Source organism: Myiozetetes cayanensis, unplaced genomic scaffold (assembly GCF_022539395.1).
Source record: "Myiozetetes cayanensis isolate MyiCay16 unplaced genomic scaffold, myiCay2020 scf593, whole genome shotgun sequence".
Lineage (NCBI taxonomy): Eukaryota > Metazoa > Chordata > Aves > Passeriformes > Tyrannidae > Myiozetetes > Myiozetetes cayanensis.
In genome coordinates this window covers 1-22,289 of record NW_026087846.1, presented here as the reverse complement: position 1 = coordinate 22,289, position 22,289 = coordinate 1, and the positions used below count along the sequence as shown (strand labels likewise).

Genomic DNA, 22,289 nt, shown 5'->3' with positions numbered 1-22,289 from the left:
AGCGTTTTATTTCTCCATTTATTCCATTTTTTTAACTTTTTTTTTCAGATTTGACGTTTTATTTCTCCATTTATTCCATTTTTTTTAACATTTTTTTTTCCTTGATTGATTTAATTTTTTTTTTCTTGGTTTGGGTCGTGGTTTTTTTTATTTTTTATTTTTTTATATTTAATTTTTCCGGCGTCCTCCGGGCTCGGGGACACAGGGAGGGCTTTGTGCTGCCTGCAGGCAGCTCTTTGGGGCCCTGGCTCGTTGCCACCCCAAATAGGTGGCCTTTATTTCTTTTTTTTTCTTTTTTTTAATGGAAAACCATCCAAAAATCGCCTCTTTTTTCCCTTTTCCAAAAGGGGGGAAACAACAAAAAAAAAAGGGGGTGAAACCCCTTCCCCCATTCTGGATTTGGGGTCCCTCACCCCAAAAAAACCCCACCTACAACCCCTAAAAATAACCCTAAAACCCCAAAAATGCACTGAGAACCATCAAAATATATATTTTTTAAACCCCCCAAAACCCGGAATTTTCACAGCAAGTTTGGACCCAAATCCACTTTTTAATTTATTTATTTATTTATTTATTTTAGGCAAAAATTACCTTTTTTTTTTTTTTTTGGGAAAAATCGGCCCCGTTTTTTGGTGTTTGGCCCCAAATCGCCCCTTTTTTTGGGTCCCAATTACCCTTTTTTTTGGCCCAAATTCTCCCTTTTTTTTGGCCCCGGGAAGGGGCAGAATGTGGAATATATGGAATATATGGAATATAGGGATATATTGAATATATGGAATATATGGAATATATGGAATATATGGGATAATGAGACAACCTCGACACGCCCCCCCCCCAAAAAAAAAATCACTTTTTTCCCCCTTTTCACCCCAAAAACCGCCTCTCCCACCCCAAATTCCCAGGATTTAACCCCAAAACTCCTTTCCCTTCTCTTTTCGGGATGATTTTCCCGAGCCCAACGCCCCCTCCCCTCCCTCCCCGGCCCCGCCGACCTCTTTGCATCCCTCATTAATTAGGGATAATCACCGCTCTCATTAGCGGGGCGCGCTCCTGCCAGTCCCCTCCCCCCTTCATCCCAATCCTGGCACCCGCAGCTTTATTTTTTTTAGCCCCAAATCGCCCCTTTTTTACCCCAAATCACCCCCTTTTTACCCCAAATCACCCCTTTTATAAGCCCAAATCGCCCCTTTTTACTCCAAACCGCCCCCTTTTTTTAGCCCTAAATCGCCTCCTTACATCCCAAATCTCCCCTTTTTCCCCCAAATCACCCTTTTAGACCCCAAATCGCCCTTTTTCCTCCCCCCAAATGTCGCCTTTTTACCCGAATCGCTCCTTTCTACCCCAAATGGCCTCCCTTTAACCCCAAATCGCCCCCTTTTTAGCCCCAAATCGCTCCTTTTTACCCCAAATCGCCCTTTAGCCCCAAATCGCTCCCTTTTTACCCCTAAATTGTCCCCTTTTTACCCCAAATCACCTCTTTAGCCCCAAATCGCCCTTTTAAGCCCAAAATCTCCCTTTTACCCCAAATCACCCTTTTACCCCAAATCACCCCCTTTTACCCCAAATCGCCTCTCTTTTTAAGCCCCAAATCACTCCTTTTTACCCCAAATCACCCCTCTTACCCCAAATCACCCCTTTTTAGCCCCAAATCACCCCCTTTTAACCCCAAATCACCCCTTTTTTAGACCCCAAATCGCCCCTTTTTTTCCCCCCAAATCGCCCCTTTTTACCCCGAATCGCCCCTTTTTCACCCCAAATCGCCCCTTTCTTACCCCCAAATTACCCCTCTTTTTTCACCAAAATCTCCCCTATTTTTACCTCCTAAATCCCCCCTTTTTTTACCCCAAATCCCCCTTTTACCCCTAAATCCCCTATTTTCCCCCTAAATCCCCCTTTTTACCCCAAATCCCCCTTTTTCCCCCTAAATCCCCTTTTTACCCCAAATCCCCTATTTTTACCACCCAAAACCCCATAACTTTTTACCCTTTCCCCCTCAACCCCCTTCCCCCAAAAAAACCACCCCTTATTTCCATTTTAACCCCAACCCCCTTTTTTTTTCCTCTCCTCCCAAACCGGGGCTACAAGCAGAATTTTTTTTACCTCCCCTTAAAAAAAAAACCTTAAAAAAAAAACACCCCGAGGCAGCTCCGGGGGGCTCAAAGGGGCTCTTTGTGCGGCTCCACCTTCCCAAAGAGTCGCCTTTTCATCCCGAGGAGGAGGAGGAGGAGCAGGAGGAGGAGGAGGAGGAGGAGGAAGAGGCCTGGTCGGGGGGCCTGGACGAGGGCGAAATGATTTGACATCATCTCACAAAAATGCCGCCGTTCCCACCCCCCAACAAATCACCTTTTTTCGGGACAAAAGGGGCTGTGTGCGATCATCCCCCCCTAAAAAAAATTATAATTAAAAAAAAGGGATTTATGGAGCCCCAAAACTCGCTTTTTTTTTTGGGAATTCACCCCAAATAGGGTCATTATAAATACCCTTAACCCCCTTTATTTAATTTTTTTTTTGAACAGTTGAGCCTTTTTAAAACATCATTAAAAACAGTATTTTTTAAAAAATATTTAATATAAAATATTAAATAATGCAAGAATATGAAACGATACGAAAATCCGTGAATCCTAAATAAAAATATAACGTTAAACAGCTGCCAATGAAGAGGGGGAGAAATAAAACGTCCCTTTTTTTATTATTTTTTTTTTTTTAATGCAAGCAGAGGGGACAAAGCTCCTTTCTGCTCCCCATTCCCAGCCCGGCCAGGGGAAATATTTGGGGACGGGGGGAGGGAGAAATCTGAGGTTAAGGGGAGGCACCAGCATCAAAGAATGGCCTTTTTTAAATTTCTCCACCTCTTTTTGCTGAAAAAACCTCTCTTTTTAAAGGAAAGATGGGGGGGGGAGGTGTGGGGGGGTCATCCCTGCCACCCCATAAACCAAACAGCTGGAGAGGGAGGAATTCCCTCTGGTTTGAGGCTATTTTTAAGGAGCTGAGGGTATTTTTGGAGAGTTCCCTAAAAAAAAAATAAAAAATAAAAAAATTAAATAAAAAATAAGGAGAAAAGGGGCTGAAATGGGGAGAAAATGGGGGGGAATTCCAGGAGGGGGTTGTGGTGATTTGGGGGAGGGGGTGGAAATCTCCGGGTTGGGGGAAAAGTTTGGTCCCAAATTCGAGTGGTTCGATCCCAAATCCCAATGATTCGGTCCCAAATTCAAGGAGTTCAGTCCCAAATCCCAGTGATTTGGTCCCAAATTCGAGTAGTTTGGTCCCATATCCGAGTGTTTCAACCCCAAATCCCAGCGGTTCGATCCCAAATCTCAGTGGTTCGATCCCAAATCCCAGTGATTCGGCCCCAAATCCCAGTGATTCCATCCCAAATCCCAGCGATTCGGCCCCAAATCCCGGCGATCCCAGTGGACCGGGCACGGGTGACACTCCCGGGGTGGTGGCGGCGGGGACAATCCCCACGGCCTCGCGTGGCACCCGAGGCCACCAGCGGGGGTGGTGGCACCGCGCTGGGAGGAATTTGGGTGGCCGGTGCCACCAAGGGGGGTGACAACACCCCCGGCACCCACCAGGGGCTGGGGACAATCCCCTGGGGTGGGGACAGTCCCGTGGGGTGGGGACAATCCCCTGGCGTGGGGACAATCCCCTGGGGTGGGGACAGACCCCTGGCGTGGGGACAGACCCCCGGCGTGGGGACAGACCCCTGGCGTGGGGACAATCCCCTGGGGTGGGGACAATCCCCTGGGGTGGGGACAGACCCCTGGCGTGGGGACAGACCCCTGGGGTGAGGACAATCCCCTGGCGTGGGGACAACACCACCCGGGGTGGGGACATCGCTGTGCCGGGAGCAGCGGAGGATGAGGAGGGTGACACGGTGACACGGTGACACGGTGGCGGCAGAGTTAACCCCCAAACCCCCCCCCGCAGCCCTCATTCCTTCCACTCGCGCCACGCGAATTCCTGAGCTGACTTGGATGCTTCCCGGCCATTCCCTCTGATCGCCTTTCCAGAGCCCCGGGACGGGGGAAAATCTGGGAAGGAGCCCGGGGACGATCCCCGGGAAAAAGAGGGGACAGAGAGAGAGAGAGGGAGGGGGAGGGGCGGGCCGGAGTCGCCGAAGGGGTCGCGGTGACGAGGGGGGTGGGAGAGGGAAAGGGAGGGGGTCGGGGTCACCTGGTGATGTTTGGGTTAAAATAACCCAAATTTGGGGCCACCTGCTCTCCTACCACGGCAGTACCGGTGGCTCCGGGGATGACACGGATGGGGGGAAGGTTGTGGGGTGACATTTTAGGGGTGACATAATTTGGGGAGGGGGGGGTCAAAGAGACCCTGGGGAATGGGAATGTCCCTGTGTCCCCCCCGCCCCCCATTCCAGTCACCCCCCTTTGCTCCTCGCAGGGAGTTGGGATGCGGGGGATGCTCCTTTTGTCACCTCCTCCTGTCCCCGCTGGTGACAGCAGCGACAGCAGCGACCCCCCCCAAAAAAAACCCCATGGGGAGGGGGCTGGCGGTGTCCTGGATTCCCAGCCCCGTTTTCCAGCAGGGAATGGCGGCCAGAGCCAGGTCCTGGCCCCGATCCCGACCAGAAGCAGCCACGCCGAGGGCTGAGCCCCGGCTCTCCCACCTGCCCGCGGGGGGAGACCCCCAAAACCCCCCCGGGACCCCCCAGGGAAGGGGTTTTGCTCCCCTTTGCCCTCTGGGGAAACTGAGGCACGGGGGGGTCACGAATAACACGGGGGTCCCCCATCACCTGAAGGGCATTTTTGGGGTGCAGGGGTGGAAGGGGGGAGGGCAAAGCGGGCTGAGGGGGGGTCCCTGGGGGGCTCAGCCGGAGTTGACAGCGCCGCGAAGTTTTTTCTGGCCGGGAACACACAGGGCTTTGTCCTGCAGGGCTTGGGGTGGGGAGGGGGTCGGGGGGTGGGGGAGGGGCTGGGGGGGCTCGGGGAGGGGGTGGGCGGTGTCAGAGCCGCGTCGTGGTTGCAGAGTGAGGGGCGCAGGGATGGCCGTGTCCCCCTCCTCGCTCCCCCGAGCCCGTCCTGCCCTGGATCCATCGGTGCATCCATCCATGAACAGCTCCCTCCCTCCTCCTTCCCTCCCCTCCCTCCTCCTCCCTCCCCCGGACCCCTCCCGTGCCCCTCCCCAGCCCCGGGGGCAGGATGGAAGGGTCGCCCCCGGGACCCCCAGACCCCGACCCTTCCCCCTCATCTGTGAACCCCAAAGTCAAAATCACCCCAAATCACCCCCCATTTATTTGCGAGTGGCAGGTGGAAGGAAGGGAGGGGGGGATTTTAAGGGCCCCCCTTTTTGGGGGTCCAGCTGACCAGGGTGGGGGGCTTAAGCTCAGTGGGATGGAGCTGCTGGGGTACCCCCAAAAACCCCCTTAAAAAGCAATTGGAAAGACCCCCCTTGTGCCCCCCCCCCCGTTTTTGGGGAGGGGGTCCCGGTTCCAGGTAGAGGAATGATGGGAGGGGGCTGCACTGGGTTGGGGGGGGTTATTCTGTGCCTACCCCCCTTGAAGCCCCTCTTAGTGGGGGATCAAACAGCTCAGCCTCTCCAGGACCCCCGGGATGCGGAGGTGACGCCCCAGGACCCCCGGCAGGGAATTGGGGAGGGGGTCCCAGACCCCCCCCCCCCACCCCGGGATGAGATGGGCAAAGGGGAGTGGGATTGGATCTCAGCCTTCCCGGTACCCCCCACCCCTGAGATGAAATGTGTGGTTCTCAATCCCCGGGACCCCTCGGATGAGACGGAATGGAGGGGGAATCTCAGCCCTCGGGACCCCCGGGATGGGATGGGATGGGATGGGATGGGATGGGATGGGATGGGATGGGATGGGATGGAATGGGGGTGTCTCATCCTCCGGGACCCCTCGGATATGAGGGAATGGAGGGGGATCTCAGCCCCCAGGACCCCCTGGATGGGATGGGATGGGGGCGTCTCATCCATCAGGACCCCCTGGATGGGCTGGGCTGGGCTGGGTGTTTCATCCCACAGGACCCCCTGGATGGAATGGGGGTGTCTCATCCCCCGGGATATGAGGGAATGGAGGGGGATCTCAGCCCTCAGGACCCCCTGGATGGGATGGGAAGGGACGGGACGGGATGGGGGTGTCTCATCCGCCGGGACCCCCCGGATACGACGGAGCGGAGGGGGATCTCATCCCCCAGGACCCCCAGGACGATCTGGGCTTGGCTGCGATGGGCTGGGGGTGTCTCACCCCCCTTTTACCCCCCCCCCCTTCATCCTCCTCATCCCCCGCAGCCACACTGGGGCCGTCCCGAGGGGGATGTGGGGGTGGGAAGGAGGTGGGGGGATCATAACGAGCCCCGTCCCTCGGCCCGCCCTGGCCCCGGTGGTGCCCGGAGGAGGGTCAGGGGCCGGCCCGGCTCGGGTTACACGGCCCGGGGGCCTCGGCGGGACATATACGCGGCTGCGGGGCCGTGCGGGCACTGCCGGCCCGAAGCGCGGTGAGGGGCGCAGCCGCCTCGCCATGCCCGGCCCGCTCCGCTTCGCCTTCCTCCTCCTCATCCTCCTCCTCGCCGCCGCCTCCGCGCAGGACCGAGACCTCCGTGAGTGATAAATCAGCACACCCCCGACTCATTTGGGGGCGCGGGCGGCAGGGGAGGGAGGGATGGAGGGAGGGAGGCGGAGGGGGACGCGGAGGGGACAACGGGGACAGCGTGGCACGGAGGGCGAGAAGTTTTGGGGGAAAGTGGAGGCACAACTTGAGCCGGGAGGGGGACAGAGAAGGGACAACGCGAGGGGGCGACGCGTCAGAGCAGGGGAGGCACAGCCTGGGGTGGGGGGACAGCGCGGGATGGGGGGACAGAGTGGGATGGATGGGGAGGGCGTGGGAGGGAGGGGGAAAGTTTCGGGGTGAGGGAGGGTGTTTGTATTGGGGGGGGACACTGGGGGACAGCGCAGGGACACGGGGGGGACACCGTGGGGACTCTGGGGGACAGCACAAGGAAAGGAGGGGGGGACACAGAGATGGAGGGAAAAAGTTTCAGGGTGGTGGTGGGGACAGTCGGGAACGAGGAGGGACGGCACGAACAGGGTGGGGGGACAGCGTGGGGGACACCGGGGGACAGCGTGGGGGACACCGAGGACAGCGTGGGGGACACCGGGGGACAGTGTGGGGACACCGGGGGACAGCGTGGGGGACACCGGGGGACAGCGTGGGGGACACCGAGGGACAGCGTGGGGACACCGAGGGACAGCGTGGGGACACCGGGGGACAGCGTGGGGACACCGGGGGACAGAGTGGGGGACACCGGGGGACAGCGTGGGATGGATGGGGCCGGGGACACTGCGGGACACGGGGGGACAAAGTGGAAGAGGGAGGGACAGGCTGGGACACGGGGGGACAGCACGAGGAGTGGGGGGGACCCCTTGGGGACCCCGGGGCCCAGTGTGGGATGGGGGGGAGAGTTTAGGGACAGCGTGGGGGCCAGTGGGGTGGAGAGGGACAGTGTGGGATGGGAGGGGACAGCCTGGGATGGGGGGCACACAGAACTGGGGCAGTGGGGCACAGAGGGGACAGGGGGTGCAGATTGGGGACAGCAGGTTAGTGTGGGGGTGTTGGGGACAAGCTGGGGCAGGGGGCACGGCAGGGACACTGGGGGACAGCAGGGGACAGTCTGGGGACAGCCTGGGGACATTGGGGGGCAGCCTCAGGATGGGGGGTCCCAGCCCAGGGCCGAGGGTTCCCTTTGGGGTCACAGGGAGCAGCCGGGGACGGGGGGTCTGTGCTCGGGGGGACATCCCAGGGCGCTCGGGGTCCATCCCTGGGGACTCTGGGGACACTGAGGACACCAGGGACACACCTCAGGGACCCTGGGGACACCACGGCATCTGGGGCCCATTCCAGGGACCCTTCAGCACATCCCAAGGTCCCTGGGGACAGCCTGGGGCACCTCCTGGGGACCCTGGGGCACCTCTGGGGACACTGGGGTAGCTCTGGGGACACTGGGGTAGCTCTGGGGACACCCTGGGGACAGTCTGGGGACACTGGGGTAGCTCTGGGGACACTGGGGTAGCTCTGGGGATACCCTGGGGCACCTCTGGGGACACTGGGGTAGCTCTGGGGACAGCCTGGGGACAGCCTGGGGCACCTCCTGGGGACCCCGGGGCACCTCTGGGGACACTGGGGTAGCTCTGGGGACAACCTGGGGCACCTCCTGGGGACCCTGGGGCACCTCTGGGGTCACTGGGATAGCTCTGGGGACACCCTGGGGACCCTGGGGCACCTCCTGGGGACCCTGGGCACCTCTGGGGACACTGGGGCGCAGTTTGGGGACACTGGGGCACCTCTGGGGATAGTGGGGCACCTCCTGGGACCCCGGGGCACCTCTGGGGACAACCTGGGGCATCTCCTGGAGACACTGGGGAAGCTCTGGGGATAGTGAGGCACCTCTGGGGGCACTGGGGTGCAGCCTGGGGACACTGGGGTACCCTCTGGGCACACTCAGGTGCAGTCTGGGGACAGTGGGACAGCTCTGGGGACACTGGGGTACCCTCTGGGGACACTTGGATACCTCAGGGGGAGCCAGGAGTGCAGTCTGAGGACACTGGGACACCTGTGGGGACACTGGGGCACCTCTGGGGACACTGGGGCACCTCTGGGGACACTTGGATACCTCAGGGGGAGCCAGGAGTGCAGCCTGGGGAAACTGAGGCAGCTCTGGGGACACTGGGGCACCTGTGGGGACACTGCTGTGCAGCCTGGGGATACTGGGGTGCAGTCTGGGGACATTGGGACACCTCTGGGGACACTGGGGCACCTCTGGGAACACTGGGGCACCTCTGGGAAAACTGGGGTACCTCTGGGGACACTGGGACACCTCTGGGGACTCTTGGATACCTCAGGGGGACCCAGGGGTGCAGCCTGGGGACACTGGGACACCTCTGGGAAAACTGGGGCACCTCTGGGGACTCTTGGAAACCTCTGGGGGACCCAGGGTTCAGTCTGGGGACACTGGGACACCTCTGGGGACTCTTGGAAACCTCTGGGGGACCCCGAGGTGCAGCCTGGGGACACTGGGGCACCTCTGGGGACACTGGGACACCTCTGGGGACTCTTGGAAACCTCTGGGGGACCCCGAGGTGCAGTCTGGGGACTCTGGGGCACCTCTAGGGACACCCCCCCTTCCCCCGCTTCAGGCTGACCCCTCATCCCGCTGCTTCCAACCCTCTTGGAGGATGATGGGGGGAGGGTGTTCCTCCATCCTCCATCATCCTCCTCCCCCTCCACAACCCCTGGGGGGGTTGTTGTCACCTCCAAAGACCCGGGATGGCACTGCCACCACCACCACCACCACCTGCACCTCGGTGACCCCGCTCCCCTTCCCTCCCCCTCCTGGGGTCGCTGCCCTCCCCCCTGTACCCCCAAAATCCCCCCCCCAGCCGAGGCAGGCAGCTGCCTGCAGGACGGGCAGAGCTACAGCGACAAGGACGTGTGGAAGCCGGAGCCGTGCCGGATCTGCGTGTGCGACACGGGCACGGTGCTGTGCGACGAGATCATCTGCGAGGAGCTGCGCGACTGCCCCAGCCCCGAAATCCCCTTCGGAGAGTGCTGCCCCGTCTGCCCCACCGACCAGCCCAGCGGTCGGAGCTCGTTTCTGCTTTTATCCATACGTAGATGTGCTTTTGTGGAGTGTATTTTATATATATATATAACATATATTTTATATATTACATCTATTTTACATGTATTTATATATATTTTATATATAACTTATATATATTACATCTATTTTACATGTATTTATATATATTTTATATATAACTTATATATATTACACGTATTTTACATATATTGTTATATTTTATATATAATTTATATATATTTTATATGTGTATATATATGTGTATATGTGTATATATATGTGTATATGTGTATATATATGTGTATATGTCTATATAAATGTATATATGTATATATATGTGTATATATATGTATATGTGTATATATATGTGTATATATATGTATATATATATGTATATATATCTATACACATGTATATATTTATATACCTGTATATATGTGTGTATATATATGTTTATATATATGTATATATATGTATATATATGTATATATGTTTATATATGTGTGTATATACAGATATATATCCCCTTGTCATCAACAGCTAAGTAAATATAAAGGAATAAATTTATTTTTGATGACATGGGGATATGTATGTACACATATATATGCACATATATATATATATACCCTTGTCCTTAATGAATAAATAAATAAAAATAATTAAATAAATTTATTTATTGAGGACAAGGGGATATACATATACATACATACATATATATATATACACATATATATACACATATACACCTGTGTATCCCCTTGTCATTAATAAATAAATAATTAAAAATAATGAAATAAATTATTTATTAATGACAAGGGGATATTTATATGTGTGTGTGTATGTATAACCCCTTGTCATTAATAATTTAATTCATTAATTAATCTATTTAGTAATGGCAAGGGGGTATATATACACATATACATATATATAAATACCCCCATGTGGTTAATAAATAAAGAAATAAAAATAAATAAATTTATTTATTAATGCCAAGAGGATATATATACATATATACACATTTATACATATATATATATATATCTCCTTGTCATTAATAAATAAATTACCCCCTTCAATCCCACCCCAGGAAAAGGCAACTTGACCTCAACCCATGAGAGGGGTAAAAAAAATCACCCTAAATGGGGAAAAAAATTATCCTTGGGGGGGGTTTTATCCCAAAACCTGCAGGAGTTTTTTTGAGGGGAAAGGGGGTAAAGTCATTTTTTAGTGTGTTTTGTAAGGGGTGGATTTTTGGGGGGAGAAAAAAGAGTAAAATGGCTTTTTTAGTGTTTTTTTTGTAAGGGGTAGATTTTTTGGGGGGGGAAAGGTGCAAGGTGGGGTTTTTGGTGTTTGTTTTTTTTGCAATAGGGGTAAAAAAAACACTAAAAAAAGAGTGGTTTTTGCAAGGGGTGGGTTTTGGGGAGAAAAAGGGGTAAAGTGGTTTTTTTAGTGTTTTTTGCAAAGGATGGGTTTTTGGGAGAAAAAGGGGTAAAGTGGTTTTTTTAGGATTTTTTGCAAGGAGTGACATAAAACATCCCCCTTCACCCCCCCCAAAAAGACCCCCAAACCACCCCAAAAAACAAACCTCCCAAAAACCAGAAGTTGCCTTTTTTAACCCTTCCCTGCCCCAACTGGAGGGGTGGGAAGGGTTGAACCCCCAAAAAGCTCAGAGCCCCCCAACCCCATTCACCCCCTGCCAGCGCTTCGGGGAGCCCCCTGTGCCCCCCTTTTTGGCCCCACAGCCCCCTAAAGGAGCACCAGAAACCCCCTGGGATGGAGAATTCTCATGTGTGTCCCCCTCACCCAGCCCAACCCCCTGACCCCCAATTAATTTCTCTTTATTTCTTTGTTTTCCCAACAGGGCACCCTGGCCCCAAGGTGAGCAAATTCCGGGGTTCACCCCAAAAATGAGGAGGGGGTGGTGGAGGTAGAGGGGTCTGTTTGGGGTGAGACCCTCTGGGTGGGGGGTCACTTCTTGGGGGTTTTGTCACCTCCTGGGGGGGTTTTGCCACCTCTTGGGGGTTTTGTCACCTCTTGTCACCTCCCAGAAAGGGGGTTTCACCTCCTGGGAAAGGGGGATTTTTACCCTTTTGGGATGGAGTTTTAGGGAAGGGGGAGAGAGAAATTTTGGGGGGTGGGGAGTGGCTTCTCTTGGCTCACCCCGAGCTTTTGCCTTGCAGGGGCAGAAAGGCGAACCCGGGGACATTAAAGATGTGAGTGATGGGGGGACACCCCAAATTTGGGGGGAGAGGGGGAGAGGGAGAAGGGGGGAAGGAAAGGAGGAGGAGGGGGGGTCTTTTTTCTCACCCCAACTTTGTGTCCCCCCCTTTTCCCCACAGGTCGTAGGACCCCGAGGGCCTCCGGGACCGCAGGTGGGAGCGTTTCCCGCATTGCTGGAATATTTGTGGGGTTGAGGTGGGAGTTGGGGGATTAGAGGAAGGGGGTGTGGGGGGAGATCTGACCCCCCCTCCCCCTCTTCTCCTCCTCCTCCTCCTCCTCCTCCCACCCCCCTCAGGGCCCGGCAGGTGAGCAAGGACAGCGAGGGGAGCGCGGCGAGAAGGGGGAGAAGGTGAGAGCATCCCAACCCCCAGCAGCCCCCCCAGTAGAGAAGGGGGGGGGCCCTGCAGAGAACTGTGACACTCACCACATGAATGACACGTTTTTATTTTCCCCCAACCCCTCCCAGGGCCTTCCTGGTCCCCGGGGCAGGGATGGAGAGCCCGGCACCCCCGGCAACCCCGGCCCCGCCGGCCCTCCCGGCCCTCCAGGCCCCCCCGGGCTCGGTGGGGTGAGTATGGACGGGGGGTTTTGGGGTGGTAGGAGGGGTCATTTTTTGGGGGAGGGGGTCCCAGGGGTGCTCAGTCCTCTCCCCTCTGGCAGAACTTTGCGGCTCAGATGGCAGGAGGCTTCGACGAGAAGGCTGGAGGGAGCTCAGATGGGCGTCATGCAGGGACCCATGGTAAGCCCCCTCCCACCCTCCTGTGTCTACAGGACCCCCAACCCCCATAACCCCCTACACACCCCTCCCCTGCTGTGGTGGGTGATGAGGGGTGACCCCCCTCTGTGACTCTGTTGTTTCTCCCCTCCCCACCCCCAGGGCCCTATGGGACCCCAGTGGCCCCCGGACCCTCTGGCTCTCCTGTAAGTAGCACCCCTCCCCTCACCAGCTTTTGGGGTGCCCCCTACACCCTTCCCCACTGATGTCACTTCTTCCCCCCCACACACACTGATGTCACCATCTCTTCCAGGGTCCCCAAGGATTTCAAGGCAACCCCGGCGAGCCCGGCGAGCCCGGCGCTGCTGTGAGTGCCCCCATCACCCCCCATCCAGGGACCTGCCACCCCCCTCCCCTCACCTACAGCTCACCCACTGCCTCTCTGTCCCCTCTAGGGTCCCATGGGCCCCCGGGGACCACCAGGACCTCCAGGGAAACCCGGAGATGACGTGAGTGCTTCGCTGCTGAGAACGGGTGGCTCGTGTCAGCAGTGGCCATGAAAGAAAAGGTGGTTTCTATTTACCCTCCCCACCCCCCTCAAATGTCATTTCCCCGCAGGGTGAGACCGGCAAACCCGGTAAATCCGGCGAGCGTGGCCCCCCAGGCCCTCAGGTGAGTTTGGATCAGCCCCCCCTCGGGACAGGGACCCCCCCTCACCCCATGTGTCCCCCCAACTTTGTCCCCAACTCACTTCCTCTCGCAGGGTGCTCGTGGCTTCCCCGGGACCCCCGGGCTGCCCGGAGTGAAGGGACACAGGGTGAGTGAGTGTGTGTGCCCCCCCTGCCCCTGGGCCCACAGTGCCCCCCTCCCCTGGGGGAACAGAGGGTGACCCCCCCCCCCTTTTGGTGTGCCCAGGGATACCCCGGCTTGGACGGTGCCAAAGGAGAGGCCGGAGCTCCTGGAGCCAAGGTGGGTGTGGGGGGAGCACCCCCCGTGGTGTTGGGGCTGGCCAGGTGATGACCAACCAGGTGACCATCCCAGGGGGTTGGGGCTGAGGGAGTGACCATCCCTGTGACATTGGGGTTGATGGAATGACCATCCCAGTGGCTGATGGAGTGACCACCCCTGTGGTAGCAGGGCTGGCCAAGTGACCGTCCTGGGGACCAGTGGTGTTGGGGTTGATGGAGTGACCATCCCAAGTGGCCTTGGGGCTGATGGAGTGACCATCCCAGTGATATTGGGGTTGATGGAGTGACCATCCCTGTGATATTGGGGCTGATGGAGTGACCATCCCTGTGATAGTGGAGTTGATGGAGTGACCATCCCCATGGCACTGGGACTGAAGGAGTGACCATCCCTGTGATATTGGGGCTGATGGAGTGACCATCCCAGTGATAGTGGAGTTGATGGAGTGACCATCCCCATGGCACTGGGACTGAAGGAGTGACCATCCCTGTGATATTGGGGTTGATGGAGTGACCATCCCAGTGATAGTGGGGCTGATGGAGTGACCACCCCAAGCGACCTTGGGGCTGATGGATTGACCATCCCCTTGGCATTGGACCTTCCCCATGACACTGGGGCTGATGGAGTGACCACCCCTGTGTCCTCAGGGCCCATGCAGTGTCCCCCCCCCCGTTGGTCACCCCCAGCCCTCACCCTCCCTGTCCCTCCCCCTCCCCGCAGGGTGAATCCGGCTCCCCCGGCGAGAACGGCTCCCCTGGCCCCATGGTGAGTCCTTGGGCTGGACAGAGGGGAAACTGAGGCACGAGGGGGGTGGAAATTGGGGGAGGGGGTGGTGGGCACAGCCCCCCCAGGGCTTGACCAACCCCCCGTGTCCCCCCAGGGTCCCCGTGGGCTGCCTGGAGAGAGAGGACGCCCCGGCCCCTCCGGTGCTGCGGTGAGTGCCACGCTGCCTGTGCCCCTGGGGGCACCTTGGTGGCACCCTGGGGACACCCAGTGTCCCCCCTCCTGCTGGTGACCCCCCCTTGGTGCCCCCATGCCTCACCCCACCATCTCCCCCCAGGGTGCTCGTGGCAACGACGGCCTCCCCGGTCCTGCCGGACCCCCCGTAAGTCAAGGGCTGCTCTGGCCCCCCCCTGGACCCTGTGTCACCCCCCACGGGGGGCACAGAGGGGTCCCCCAGGACCCCCCAAAAGCCTGGGCAGACCCTCACACTCCTCTCTCTCCCAGGGACCTGTCGGCCCAGCCGGAGCTCCCGGCTTTCCCGGCGCCCCCGGCTCGAAGGTAACGGGGCAGGGGAGGGGAAACTCGAGGCACAGCACCCGCTGTGACCCCTCACTCCTGCTAATCCTCCCCCTGTGACCCCCACCCCCTCAATCCTCACCCCTGTGACCCCCTCACCCCCTCATTCCTCCCCCCAGGGTGAAGCTGGTCCCACTGGTGCCCGAGGTCCCGAGGGTGCCCAGGGTCCCCGCGGCGAATCCGGCACCCCCGGCTCGCCCGGCCCCGCCAGTGCCCCCGTAAGTGCCACCTCCCACGTCCCCCTCCCTGCTGGCTTCATCCTGGCCTCGTCCCCCTGACCTGGGAGCTGTCCCTGGAAGGGGATTTGGGACAACTGAGGCACGAGGAGCTCAGTGGTGACTCCTTTTAGGGTAACCCGGGCACCGACGGCATCCCCGGAGCCAAGGGCTCAGCGGTGAGTGGGGTGTGGGGACAGGGAGGGGGTTGGGAAGTGTCCAGGGACCCCAGAGAGGTCCAGGGTGAGGGGGGCTGCTGAGGGTTTGGGGATCTGGGGGACACGCAGGATTTGGGGGCAGGAGTTCGCTGGGGGACGGGGGGAGGTGGGGTGGGGGAAATAGTGGGGTCTGGGGGACACTGGGGGACAGTGGGGGACACTGGGGGATGTGGAGGTGTTGGGGACATTGGGGGACTCTGGGGGACATGGGGGACACTGGGAGGATGCTGGGGACACTGGGGACATGGGGATGCTGGGGGACACTGGGGGATATTGGGTGCTGGAGGACCCTGGGAGGATGCTGGGGGGACACTGGGGATATTTGGTGCTGGGGGACACTGGGAGGATGCTGGGGGACACGGGGGACACTGGGGGGTACTGGGTGCTGGGGACACTGGGAGGATACTGGGGACACTGGGGGATGCTTGAGGACACTGGGGACATGGGGATGCTGGGGGGACACTGGGGAGGTGGGAGGGGACAGGGGAGGACAGGGGGCTGTGGGGGGGACACTGGGGAGGTGGGAGGGGACAGGGGGGCTATGGGGGGACACAACCATGCCCCCTGACCCCCCCTGGTGCCCCCAGGGTGCCCCGGGCATTGCTGGCGCTCCAGGTTTCCCCGGTCCCCGCGGCCCCCCCGGCCCCCAAGGAGCCACCGGCCCCCTGGGCCCCAAGGGACAGACGGTGAGAGAGAGACCCCCTGGCTTTGACCCATTTCCTCCTTTGCCTTTTGCCCCTTTTCCCTGTTTTTTCCCGGTTTTCCCCCATTTCCCCCACTTTAATCCACGTTTTCCCCGTTTTTCCCCTTTTATTCCCATTCTCCCCACTGCTTTTTGCCATTCCACCACTTTTTTTTCCCCTATTTTCCCCTCTTTTGTTCTCATTTCCCCCCTTTTCCTCCCTTTTCCCTCATTTTCCCACTTTTTTCCCTTCTCCTCCATGTTTTCCCCTTTTTCCCATTCCACTTCCCCCACCTTTTCCCCTTTTATTCCCATTTCCCCCCCCTTTTTTTCCCTTTCCACCCCTTTTCCCCCATTTCCTGTTTCCCCACGGGTGGGGTGGGAAGGGGGTGGCAACAGGTAAAGAGGACTGGGATGAAGATGGAGATGAGGAAAGGGATGGGGACAGGGCCTGGAGAACACACCAGGGACAGGGACAGGAGCTGGAGAATGGGGAGAGGAGCTGGAGAACACACCAGGAACAGGGACAGGAGCTGGAGAATGGGGAGAGGACCTGGAAAACACACCAGGGATGGGGGACAGGGCCTGGAGAATGGAGACAGGAACTGGAGAACACACCAGGAACAGGGACAGGAGCTGGAGAATGGGGAGAGGACCTTGGAAAACACACCAGGGATGGGGTCAGGAGCTGGAGAATGGGGAGAGGACCTGGAGAATGGGGAGAGGACCTGGAAAACACACCAGGAACGGGGACAGGACCTGAATTACACACCAGGGGTGGGGACAGGAGCTGGAGAATGGAGACAGGAGCTGGAGAATGGAGGCAGGAGCTGGAAAACACACCAGGGACAGGGACAGGACCTGGATTACACACCAGGGATGGAGACAGGACCTGGAGAATGGAGACAGGAGCTGGAAAACACCCCAGGGATGGAGGACAGGGCCTGGAGAATGGAGACAGGAGCTGGAAAACACCCCAGGGATGGGGATAGGACCTGGATTACACACCAGGGACAGGGACAGGACCTGGATTACACACCAGGGACAGGGACAGGACATGAAGAATGGGGTCAGGAGCTGGATTACACCCCAGGAACAGGGACAGGACATGAAGAATGGAGGCAGGACCTGGATTACCCCCAGGAACAGGGAAACACTGACACCTTGTATCCCATCCCCATCCCCCTCCTCCACAGGGAGAACCGGGAATCGCGGGTTTCAAAGGCGAGCAGGGACCCAAGGGCGAGACGGTGAGTGGGGGTCGAGGGGGCCACACCTAGGACCCCCCCATCCCAAAAACCCCCAGGCTGAGGGTGGGGAACCCACCCCCACGGGCCCCTCTCCCCTTCACGAGGCCCCTCGAGGGGCAGCATCCCCCCCCCTCCCCTAACCCGGGGGGACAAAGGGCTGCTGTGTCCGTGTCCCCCCGTGGGGACATTCCCCCCTCGCTTCATTAACCACCCTCAATGCCGGGGCTCGGCGGCGGCGCCGCCAGCGCTGCGGGGGGCACGTCGGGGGGCTCCTTCCCCTTGTGGGGGGATGGTTTGGGGGGAGAGAAAGGCTCTTTGTGACCCCCTCACCCCCCACCCCCTCCCCTTTTTTTCCCTCCTGGCAGGGACCAGCAGGACCCCAAGGTGCCCCCGGGCCGGCGGGCGAGGAAGGCAAGAGAGGAGCCCGAGGCGAACCCGGGGCTGCCGGTCCTTTGGGACCCCCTGGAGAAAGGGTGAGCGTGTTTGTGTGTCCCCCTCCCCAAAAAAAAACCCTCCTCACCCCCACCCCCAAAAAAAACCCCTCTCCTGACTTTCATCCTCCTCCTCCTCCTCTTCCTCCACAGGGCGCTCCCGGCAACCGCGGCTTCCCGGGACAGGACGGGCTGGCCGGACCCAAGGTGGGGATGGGGTCTCGGTCTGGGATGGGGGGGTTTCCCAAGGTGGGGATCACCCCCATCCTATCCTTGGAGCCCCAAAATCAACCCCACTCAACCCCACACAGGGTGCTCCAGGCGAGCGTGGCCCCGCAGGCCTGGCGGGTCCCAAAGGAGCCACCGGCGATCCCGGACGACCCGGAGAGCCCGGACTGCCCGGGGCCAGGGTGAGACAGACGGGGGTCCCACGGAGGGTAGGGGGGTCCCACAGAGGGTGTAGAGGGGGCAAGAGGGGCAGGGGACAGTGAGGACAGCGGGGACGCCGGTGGGACCCACTGGGTTAAGCAAGAGGGGGCTTCGGGATCAATGAGGTGCTTTTGGGGTGGATGAGGAGCTTTTAGGGTTAAGATGCTTTTGGGGTCAAAGAGGTGCTTTTTGGGGTCAGTGAGGCGCTTCTGGGGTCTATGAGGTGCCTTTGGGGTCTATGAAGTGCCTTCGGGGTTGATAAGGTGCTCTTGGGGTTAAGATGTTTTTGGGGTCTATGAAGGTTGGGGTTGATAAGGTGGGGTTGGGGCTAAGATGCTTTTGGGGTCTATAAGGTGCCTTTGGGGTTGATAAGGTGCTTTTAGGGTTGTCTGAGGTGCTTTTAGGGTTAAGATGCTTCTGGGGTCAGTGAGGTGTTTTTGGGGTCAATAAAGTGTTTTTAGGGTTGATAAGGTGCTTTTAGGGTTGTCTGAGGTGCTTTCAGGGTTTAGATGCTATTGGGGTCAATGAGGTGGTTTTGGGGTCAATGAGGTGGTTTTGGGGCCAGTGAGGTGCTTTTGGGGGCTATAAGGAGCTTTTAGGGTGGTCTGAGGTGCTTCTGGGGTCAATAAGGTGCTTTTAGGGTTGCTTAAGGTGCTTTTGGGGTCAGTTCAGTGCTTTTGGCCTTGGCCACAGCGCTCTTTGGCATTAAGGGGTTTTCTGGGGTTGGGTCAGTTGTTCCTTGGTGTTAACTAAGAAATCCTTTGGGGTTAATTAAGACTCTCTTGGTTAATTAAGACGCCTTCTGGGGTGACCAAGGTGCATTTGGGGTTCACAAAGATGCTCCTTGGGGTTGGACGCTCTTTGAGGTTGGATGTTTTTGGGGTTGGATCCTTTTTGGGGTCAGATGCTCTTTGGGGTCGGATCCTTTGAGTTGGATGTTGTCGAGGTTCTTTTTGGGGTCAGATGCTCTTTGGGGTTGGACACTCCTTGGGGTTGGATGTCCCTTGGGGTCAGGTGCTCTTTGGGATCAGATCCTTTTTGGGGTTGGCTGTTCTTTGGGGTCGAATCCTTTTTGGGGTCAGATCCTTTTTGGGGTTGGGTGCTCTTTGGGGTCAGATCCTTTTTGGGGTCAGATCCTTTTTGGGTTAGGCTGTTCTTTGGGGTCAATCCTTTTTGGGGTCTGATGCTCTTTAGGGTCGAAACCTTTTTGGGGTCAGATCCTTTTAGGGTCTGATGCTCTTTTGGGGTCTGACACTCTTTAGGGTAAGCAAAGGTGCTCTCTGGGGTGGTGGGGGTTGGGCAGACCCCGTTTTTTCCCCCCCAAGAGGTTCCCAGCCCCCCCCTCAGCTCCCCCCTGTCCCCACAGGGTCTCACGGGCCGCCCCGGTGACGCCGGTCCCCAAGGCAAAGTCGGTCCCACCGTAAGTGAAGCTGCACAGGGGAAGGGGCTGGGGGTGGGCAGGGGACAGGAGGAGGAGGGAGGGGGTCTGGGATGGCCCCCTGACACCCCCTCCCCACAGGGTGCCCCCGGCGAGGACAGGCGCCCGGCCCCCGGCCCGCAGGGCGCTCGCGGCCAGCCCGGCGTGATGGGATTCCCCGGCCCCAAAGGTGCCAACGTGAGTATTGCCCACCCCTCCTGCCCAAAAACGGGGGCTGGGGGGTCGCAGAGACCCCCCTCACCCACCCACCCCCGGGTGCCACCTCTGCCTCTCCCCAGGGCGAGCCTGGCAAAGCTGGCGAGAAGGGACTGCCCGGGGCCCCGGGGCTGCGGGTGAGTTGTTTTCCCTCCCTCCCTCCTCACCCCACCCTCAGTTTTGGGGGTGCTGCAGCTCCCCCCGAGGCCTCTGCGGTGCCCCAGAGTGGGGGAAACTGAGGCAGCAGCTCAGAGGGGTTTTTTTCCCCCTCCTCCTCCTCAGGGGCTCCCTGGCAAGGACGGTGAGACAGGAGCTGCCGGACCCCCCGGACCTGCCGTGAGTGAAACGGGAGGGGAAGGAGGTCAGGGGTGGAACCCCCACCCCCCAGAGCTGGGCAAAAAGGGTCTGCTGGGGGTGAAACCCCTGCAGTGGCTGCCCTTGGGGATTTGGGGGCCCAGCTCTGCCCAAAAGCTCGGGGTGGGGGAAGCCCTGAGGGGGTTTCGGGGGGTCCCTCACCATTGTCCTTCCCGCAGGGCCCCGCGGGCGAGAGGGGAGAGCAAGGAGCCCCCGGCCCCTCCGGCTTCCAGGTGAGCACATGGGAGGTTCTGGGGGCGGTTCTGGGGGTGGGGAGACCCTCATGGGTGGCTCTGAGCCCCCCATCCCCTGGTGGTCTCGCTGCTCCCCCCCCCGAGTGCTCACAGGGCTGCTCTCCCCTCCCAGGGGCTGCCCGGCCCGCCAGGTGCCCCCGGAGAGAGTGGCAAACCCGGAGATCAGGTGAGAGACCCCCACTTTTTCCCCCTTCTCAAGCTGCAAAGGAGGTGTGGGGGGGGTTAAGAGCCCCCCAGTACCCCCCTCCCCAAGGCCTGACCCCCCCTCTCCCCCACCTCTGCCACAGGGTGTTCCTGGAGAAGCCGGAGCGCCCGGTCTTGTTGGTCCCAGAGTAAGTATCACCTACTCCCTGCTGGGGGACTGGATTCATCGGAGAGGGGGCTTTGAGGGGCTCCAAGGGGTTGACAGACCCTGGCTGCTCCATTCCAACCCTGGTGGCATCCTCTCAGTGTCCCTCAACATCCCCATGTCCCCAGCATCCTCCAGCATCCCCCAGTATCCCCCAGTGTCCCCAGCATCCCCCAGTGTCCCCTAGTGTCACCCATCTTCTCCATGTCCCCCAACATCCCCCCATGTCCCCCAGTGTCCCCCAGCATCCCTCCAGTGCCCCCCAGTGTCCCCTAGCATTCCCCCTGTCCCCCAGTGCTCTCCAGCATCCTCCAGTGTCCTTCAGCATCTCCCTATGTCCCCCCAGCATCCCCACATCTCCCAGTGTCCCCCACATCTTCCCGTGTCCCTGCATCACCCCATGTCCCCCCAGCATCCCCACATCCCCAGTGTCTCCCAATACCTCCTTGTCCCCTGCATCACCCCACAGCCCCCAGCATCCCCACATCTCCCAGTGTCTCCCAATATCTCCTTGTCCCCCTGCATCACCCCAGTGTCCCCCAGCATCCCCACATCCCCCAGTGTCCCCCAATACCTCCTTGTCCCTCTGTATCACCCCAGTGTCCCCCAGCATCCCCACATCTCCCAGTGTCTCCCAACACCTCCTTGTCCCCCTGCATCACCCCATGTCCCCCAGCATCCCCACATCTCCCAGTGTCCCCCGACATCTCCCTGTCCCCCTGCATCACCCCATGTCCCCCCAGCATCCCCACATCTCCCAGTGTCTCCCGACATCTCCCTGTGTCCCTGCATCACCCCACGCCCCCCATCATCCCCTCCAGTGTGTCCCTTCCAGATCCACCAGCTCCCCCCCATCCTGGTGGCCAATCCCCCTCGGCCTCAGGCTGGTGCCCCCTTGCCCTCAGTCCCCCTCACCCCGTGGCCTCTTCCCCACACCCACCCACTCCTCTTTTCCCTCCCCTCCCCGCAGGGCGAGCGCGGCTTCCCCGGCGAGCGCGGCTCCCCCGGCGCCCAAGGCCTGCAGGGACCCCGCGGGCTCCCCGGCACCCCCGGCACCGACGGGCCCAAGGTGGGTGACAGCGGGGACATCCCTAGGGGGGGTGAGGGGGCGTGTGTGTGGCAACCTTGGCACCCCAAAAACCCCAAAACCCACGCCTTTTCCCCCGCTCTGCTTTAGGGCGCCACCGGCCCCGCCGGCCCCGCCGGCGCGCAGGGACCCCCCGGGCTGCAGGGGATGCCCGGGGAGAGAGGAGCGGCTGGAATCGCCGGTCCCAAGGGAGACAGGGTGAGTGGTGAGGGTTTGGGGGGGTGTCACGAGTGTTGTGGGGTCTCAGCTCATCATCTTGTGTCGCCCCCGCAGGGAGACGTCGGCGAGAAGGGCCCCGAGGGAGCCCCTGGCAAGGACGGTGCCCGTGTGAGTGGGACACGGGGGTGGCGGTGGGGGCAGAGGGGTGGTTTGGTGGGGGATTCTCGGGTGGCCTCACCCTCTTCTCTCCCTCCCCCTCCGCAGGGTCTGACGGGTCCCATCGGCCCCCCCGGCCCTGCCGGCCCCAACGGCGAGAAGGTGAGAGCTGGGGCAGCCCCTGAGCTGGCCCCGACCCCGGGAGAGCCCGCCCGGCCCCCCACGACTCTCTGTCCTTTCTCTCCCAGGGTGAATCCGGCC

At 59.2% G+C, this 22,289-nt stretch overlaps 1 protein-coding gene across 1 annotated transcript; it reads left to right on the top strand.

Moving 5' to 3' along the window:
• Nucleotides 1-6,493: 6,493 nt before the first annotated feature.
• Nucleotides 6,494-22,190, top strand: LOC126650246 (collagen alpha-1(II) chain-like; the record flags this gene model as incomplete). The annotated part of the gene is given in 38 exon segments (XM_050334803.1): nt 6,494-6,572; nt 9,409-9,609; nt 11,473-11,489; nt 11,792-11,824; nt 11,951-11,983; nt 12,127-12,180; nt 12,298-12,399; nt 12,492-12,536; nt 12,538-12,570; nt 12,709-12,724; nt 12,727-12,752; nt 12,860-12,913; nt 13,002-13,055; nt 13,165-13,218; nt 13,310-13,363; nt 13,462-13,515; nt 14,233-14,277; nt 14,393-14,446; nt 14,573-14,617; nt 14,740-14,793; nt 14,931-15,029; nt 15,161-15,205; nt 15,832-15,930; nt 17,123-17,176; nt 17,542-17,649; nt 17,761-17,814; nt 17,919-18,017; nt 19,403-19,456; nt 19,556-19,651; nt 19,753-19,806; nt 19,952-20,005; nt 20,203-20,256; nt 20,390-20,443; nt 20,565-20,609; nt 21,597-21,695; nt 21,804-21,911; nt 21,987-22,040; nt 22,137-22,190. Coding segments are annotated over 38 exon segments (2,391 nt in total), but the record flags the coding sequence as incomplete, so codon positions are not given.
• Nucleotides 22,191-22,289: the final 99 nt, after the last annotated feature.